The sequence below is a fragment of the Amblyomma maculatum genome, chromosome 2, assembly GCF_055883805.1.
Source record: "Amblyomma maculatum isolate TAMU_Amacu chromosome 2, ASM5588380v1, whole genome shotgun sequence".
Lineage (NCBI taxonomy): Eukaryota > Metazoa > Arthropoda > Arachnida > Ixodida > Ixodidae > Amblyomma > Amblyomma maculatum.
The window spans coordinates 148,375,451-148,382,480 of NC_139345.1; the positions used below are offsets into that span (position 1 = coordinate 148,375,451).

General features: G+C 52.4%; 1 protein-coding gene across 1 annotated transcript; it reads left to right on the forward strand.

Moving 5' to 3' along the window:
• Nucleotides 1–5,420: 5,420 nt before the first annotated feature.
• On the forward strand, nt 5,421–6,809 carry LOC146200146 (transcription factor Sox-3-like). The gene has a single exon (XM_084592883.1). It carries the CDS (start codon nt 5,684–5,686, stop codon nt 6,575–6,577), a length of 894 nt encoding a protein of 297 aa, XP_084449009.1. The 5' UTR covers nt 5,421–5,683; the 3' UTR covers nt 6,578–6,809.
• Nucleotides 6,810–7,030: the final 221 nt, after the last annotated feature.

Here is a 7,030-nt window from a genome sequence, read left to right on the forward strand (position 1 = left end):
TTTGAAAGACTGCAGTTCCTTTGCATTCAGTTGAGATAGTTTTCCAATGAGGAAACCTACATTTTCGACATCAGAAACGCTGCTTGAGCTATATTCCCGCTCACTACGAAAAATTTGACGTTGACGTCTCTCGCCTGCAGTTTACTGACGTAATTTTAAATCACAAAACTACCGATTCGAATCGTCCTGCGCGCCGGAGTGTTTTTTCTTGTATAACGTTTGCGACGTCATCGTCGCGACAAGGCTCCTGCCCAGACTAATTTTTCGTTTTTTGTTTGCAAATAATTCCTATAGGTATTTAGAAAACCGGAGTGTCGAGGTCAAGGTATTAACGTGATTCAATGCACAAATGCTCGAAATACTCTGCTACAATGCAAGGGTGGGGGCTAGTTGCTTTTTCATATACTGACCAAATCGTGCTCACCTCTCTTTCATTTTAGATACAATGAGCAGGCTGAAGGCCATCTCTGCCTAAATTATTCTCATTACATGCTTAAAAATACAAAAGCCGACAGCGATCATGCATGCGGTCATAGCCACAGACAATGACATCTTAATGCACCGGAGTTGTGGCACTCATAAAGACGTCTAATTTGCTGAAACGGGTCTGCTCAATGTGAAAAGGTCGTTCCGAAAGGGACTCTTTGTGCACAGATCGGGTACACAGAATGACTTCATGGACGCGCGCAGTCCCTTGTTCTAGTGCAGGTCATGCTGGTGCCACCATTCAGACGCACCACCGATGTGCTCAGAGGCGCCAGCTCAAGTAGCCTCGCATAAAACAACGCTATACCGGAGCCGCGAAGTTTCTCCGCGAGAAGACAGCTCACCCGGGCATCTGAGGGCAACGACATCGAGTGTTGTCTCTTTCCTGCAGCAGTACCTTTTATATCGAACGCATGTGCTCCCTTCCTTTCTACATTTAACCTATTTTTGCTTGGCGAAACCAAAGTTAATAACATATACGTTTTTCGAGTATGAGAAACCGATCGCGGGCTCTCCCTGCCACCTTTTTCTGAAGCATTCCCCTGTCGCAGGCATATCACTTTTCAGGACTTCAAAACAACAGCGACTCTTGAGGCACCTGAGTAAGGATCGTTTCAGATGCTGCGACCTTTTTCAAGTAGCGGTACTGCGCATGCGCGGAGCCTCCTCGGCCGTCAGTTTTGCTGGGACGCCACGCGAAAGTAGGGGGAGGACTTCCTTGAACCTGCTTTGCCCAAGCATCCCCATTAGTTTTTCCAGGAAACCACGCGTCTCGCTTCATCCACGCCACGAACTGCAGCACAATAATTGCGCGCAGTCCTAGCGTCTTCCAGGCCTTCGGAATGCACGCATTGTGTTGTCCCCGTCTCCCTCAGCTTGCTTCAGCAGAGAAGGCATGGTCAGGTTTGCTAGCTTCCTGTTACCATTGTCATGGTTTAACAGGGGGCGAGGGTGTATAGTGTGTCAAGGCATGCACATGACTCACGCGTTTCTGCGCAGGTTAGCCAAGACCAGCCTTGCATGCAGCTATACAATTTGCAAAATAAACCCAACCGGATGTTCACAAATTCTCGGTAACCTGTGCCGTCAGTCGTACTTTGCTGGAAAAATGTCAATTCTTCTGTACCAAGCATTGGCGACACTAAGTAACGTTGAGAGAAAGTGAGACTGCAGGGAAAGCTGTGGGACTGGCGGGTGTAGGTAAAAACGTCCCCGGAAGAAACGACCCCTGAAGAAGCGGCAACTAGGAAAAAACGTCCCCAAAGCAAAAGCCGGCCCTAAAAAAAATTTCTTCTGGAACTCACAAGAAGAAAAACAACAACAACAAAAAAAAAAAAAACGTTTATGCCATTCTTTCTTGGCTTTGAGTTAAATGGAACCTGCGTCCTCTGGGGCCCGAAATGTTTACAAGAATTGCGTAAAAGCATGGTGAAAGAGCCATCTGGCTTTTTATACGTTGCGAGGTTCCGAGCTCCGCAGCTCGTTAGCAATCATATATGATAGGTCTAATAAGTTTGGTAACACTGTCCACTAAGAAAGGTACAGCGGATCGGCGTATGGTAGTCTCGGGAACCGCCCAAAGCAGAAGACGCCACTAGAATTACTTTCCAGACCTTCTGGTGACGAGGTTCAACCGTTCTTGTGATGCTGGTGTAGAATTGTGATAAGGGTGATGATGGTATAAGCAGAGCAAGGCTTAACCGGTCGTGCATCATGGACATATTAAAGCATCGCTCCAAGCTTCTCCGGTAAAGCCGGTGGTCAGCTCTTCTTTTCCCCGCAAACAAAGTGATGACGAGGCGCTGTCACTGTATTACCGCTGCCATAATTGTTTTTGTCATGAATGCCCGCATCAGTTCGATGCCAAGCCGACTGGTGAAACCGCTGTAATAAAGTTAACATGCATCATTCATCATTACAGCTCGCCATGGGGAAACGTAGTCTAGGTCCTATAGCGCAAGACTTGTTCGGGGACATTTTTTCCGGGTACGTTTCTTCCGGGGACATTTTTTCCGGGCATATTTGCTCCGAAGAGGTTTTTTCCGGGGACGTTTTTACCGAATCCTAGGACTTGCATCTGTATGCATTCTCATCTCATCTCTTGCGAAATCAATTAGGCACATCTACTTTCATGCCTCGTCCAACCAGCCTTGAAAAATTTATGAGAATTGGAACCGACTCGACTGCGGCATTACCAGATATTTAAAAACTCAATGGCTTTACCTCGAGGCAGATCTGTTTTACCCGGACGCGGTATAGAAACATCGCACATTAGCGAAAGCAAATAAATTTACTTGATGTGCATCGCTATAACCACAGCCTTCGGGAAGTCATGTATCAAGCGCTACGCGACGCGAACTAAGTGGTTATTATTTTATTTGGGATCATATTTGAGGGGGCGAAGTGCTATTTTAAAATCCTTAATACTAATTCAGACCCAGACAGTCCTCTCAGATTCCCCCCTTCACAAGTGCATACAGATACCACTGAATTTAAGTAAACAGGAATTATATAACTGTACTTTTGTGCACTATATAGTATAATTTCCCTTCCAGAATATCCTTGTTCCCTTCACCCTGCCCAGCCAAGATTGTTATCGTGCTTAAATCTATCGTACATGACGTACCACGCACACGTTTCCAAATAAAACGGGGTGTGTCTCTCCGTCAGGAATATTTTATTTACAGGCATTTTCTTTAGGTCAAGGTTGTGCACTTAGCCGCGTCATCGTGCACGCTGTATCATACAGCTCCGCTAATTGCCTGTATATTTCTATGGGTACACGCTAGCTGCAGGTCCAAAAGGGTCTTGATGATGCCGCTATCAGAAGGTGCGACAGCAAAAATAATAAAAAAGCAAATTTCAGAACTTGCATTTAAGGCGGTCGTCGCCAATTTCACCTTCAGTTTTCCTCATGATGCATTTTTACAGCATTCTATGCGCTGAGATTTGAGAGGTATTTTCTTTTCCACAGTTCCGAATAAATAATGAAAACACACATGTTTTGGGGCCGCTGAGAATGTTGTTTTCCCTGAGTTAATACACTCAACGTTTTACGTGCCAAATATATGAAGAAAAAAAAAAGCGTATTTTAGAGCTAATTCTGGCCCTTCTAAACAAGAGCACTGTTTCCAACTTTGGGTTGGGCAACTTTGGATTGGATACATATATAGTATATGCTCCATCGCATTTTTTCAAAGCAGTTTCAAAGCAGCAGTGAGGTGTGATTAAACGAAGGAAGCATGCGAGAGCTTGCTGCTAGCACCGCTTTGTCGCGTCGTGCTGAACACGTGCCCTGAACTCGTGGAGGAACGAAAGAGATACGCGAGGCCCTCACAACTCGAGTGGAATAGCAAAGATTGTAGCGGAAGTCCCGTGCTTTCGCCATGGCTACTGGGACTGGGATTCCTATGATATGGCTCGTGTCACGCGTCCTTTGCTGTCTGCATCACCCGGATCCACTCTGTTGTAGACAGCGCGCCGGCAGAGTATAGATTGAAAATTCACACATTTTTATGCCTCCTTGCTTGTCAGTCGCAGACCGACCACGCCGATCACGTAGGTTAAATTTCAATAGATTGGAAACCCGTCGCAACTACAGCAAACATCAGATATGAAATTGAAATCTTGAATGCCAAAGCTTACACAGCTATTTTACACGCGAATTCTCAGATGCTCTTAAAAGCCCGCATCGCAAGCTCCGCTCCCGGATAAGCCATCGCAGTTGTACACAGCACCGCGCTGCGAGGGATGAGAGCGAACTTTCATGCAAATAGTAGCCGAACAAGAAATACCAGGCACACAAACACACACGCACAAAAAGCAAAAAAGTAAAGCAAAGAAGCCGCAGCACGTACGGTTTTTCACAGCACACAAAACCACAGCCCTCCTAAATTGAGGGGCCCCGCACTCAACTGTGCTTTAATGCGTGTGCACCCGGGGAGTTGTTAATTCACAATCACATGTGTGACGCTATGGGATACATGTATGCAAAGCAGGCGGGGGGAGCGCTGTCATAGTCCTCGCATTTTGACAGTTATTGGGCACGTAGCCCCAGACCCTGCGACTCGATCCTTTCACCCGGTAGCGACGTAGACACGTGGTTTCACGCTCAGTCCGGAGAAGCTGCCGTTTTTCGGTTGCGTGCGCACAGCAAGCACCTTCGATCACCCCGGTTTCGATGGACGGTCTATAAGCTGAGGCGAGAATATAGAGGTTAGAAAGGTTCCACTTTATTGCCCCCCCCCCCCCCCCCTTTCTTTTTTTTTTTAACAGTGATGGCGACAAGAACAGGGCATTGTTTTGCAAGCAATTCGAAGCGCATCAAGTGTGTAAAGTCATTTGCTGTGAACACAGGCTCCAGAGCAAGTCCAAAGATCTTTATGAAAACATGAAATCATTTGGGCTGCTACTGCAGTGGCTACCAAATATTCAGCACAGAGCGTGCACACTCCACCGGCACGCGAGCAGATTGTTCGACCCAGCCGGCTCTAACTTCCGCATTCTCGAGGCGCGCATTACCGCCTTGCGCGAAAAGAAGCAGCATTGTGGTCCCTCCGAGAATTCTCCACCTATTTCGCACGCCAACAGGCAACTGCAGGGTGGCGTCGCTTCGAAGTGTGCACCGCGCTAACGACGGCTGAAGCCAGCTGCGCGGCGGTACGCAGCGAACGCTGCCACACAGCCTGCTTGGCGCGCCGTAGCGTAGCGCCGCGTGGTGGCAGCCGCAGCGGTGGCGCTGGCTGTCGCGAAGCCGCGCCTGCGCGCGCGGCGCCAGTGGGCGGTCGTGGCGGCACCTCCCCCCGCGAGGAGGCATCCACCAATGGGCGGCTGCGGAGTGCACGCGCCTACCGACCGGACCGGCGACCGAAGGCACGAAGCGGTCACACCGAACTCATCGGCTCTTGTGCGCGCAGCGCGTATTCAGTGCGGACGGCGCGCGGGTGTTTCGTGCCCCGTCGCCCAGCTCACCCAAGCGTTCGCGGTGGCCTCCACGTCGACCTCGCCCTGGCCGCGCGCCGCCGCGTGGCAGAACGATGCGGCTGCCGACCTGCGGCCTGCGGCGTGCCCCTGCCAGCTATGCTCGAGCGGCGTCGACCACCATCGGCAGCAGCAGGCCAGCCCCGCGGCGCTGGCCTCGCTGGAACGCGAGTACGCGGCTGCGTTCCCGTATGGCGGCCCGCCGCCGCACCAGCCCATGGAAGACCTCAAGCCCGTGGTGTCGTCCAGCCCTCCACAGCAAGTGGGCCACACCAGCCTGCAGGGACATCACCACCCGGGCGGCCAGCAGCAGCCGCACCCGGGACACGCAGCTGGTGGTCACGGAGGCCATGGTGGCGGTGCTTCCAAGAAGGACCTGGACCGCGTCAAACGACCCATGAACGCCTTCATGGTCTGGTCGCGGGGCCAGCGGCGCAAGATGGCCCAGGAGAACCCCAAGATGCACAACTCGGAGATCTCCAAGCGGCTGGGCGCCGAGTGGAAGCTGCTGTCGGAGGCCGAGAAGCGGCCCTTCATCGACGAGGCCAAGCGGCTGCGAGCTGTGCACATGAAGGAGCACCCGGACTACAAGTACAGGCCCCGACGAAAGACGAAGACGCTGCTCAAGAAGGACAAGTACCCGTTGGCCGGTGGCTTGCTCTCAGCCGCCGACGCCGCAGCTGCGGCCGCTGTGCGTCCGGCAAGCGCCCCCCAAGTGCCGCGCGACATGTACTCCATGAACGGCTACATGCCCAACGGCTACGCGCCCAGCGCGGCGGCCGCCATGATGCACGACGCGTACCAAGGCTACGGCTCTCAGGTCCACTACCCGCGCTACGACCCGCAGCTGCCGTACGTCAACGGGTCGTACGGTTCGCCCAGCCCGTACGCCTCAGTGCCCCAAATGCAGCTCAAGTCTGGCGGCGCCGAGTCCAGTCCGACGCCGCCCCAGGGCTCCCCCGGAAACCCGCGCGGCCGCGCTGGCTGCACGCCGGACCTGCGAGACATGATCTCCATGTACCTGCCACAGGGAGGCGACGGCACGGACCCCCGGCTCGCCATGCACTACCAACAGCAGCAACAACTGCAGCAGCAGCAGGAGTTACAGTAGCGCCGCACCGAAGACCCGCCCGGTGAGTGCAGCCGACACTCACAGCGCTGTACATACACAGATCTCGCAGAAAGATGCTGGACGACCCCGAGGAGAGACTTTTTCGCTCGGCCGTCATTTTGCAGTGTGTTCTCGTTTTTCTCGTAGAGGCAGGCACCGCGCACGCACACCATGCACGCCGACGGTTCTCTCACCTTTGCTCAGCTGTATACCGCTGCCGTTGCTTTCTTCAGCTCACGCAACCAGCGCGCTATCGCGCGCCATGTGGTTGGGTTGTGGTGCAACAACTCGCTCGGAGGACAAGCCGAGACTCGTTCGTGTGGGTGTGTGTTTTGTGTGCGGTTGGTTGTGTGACTGCGTGCGAACTCGTAGCGAACAAGGGGGTGGACACGGCCGCGAAGACAACGCGGAGAACAAAAAGAACTACCCGCTCATCAACCTCGGTTGGGCGCG

Excerpts from the sequence above, each read along its gene's own strand:
- LOC146200146 (XM_084592883.1), top strand. The coding sequence starts at position 5,684 with ATGGAAGACCTCAAGCCCGTGGTGTCGTCCAGCCCTCCACAGCAAGTG.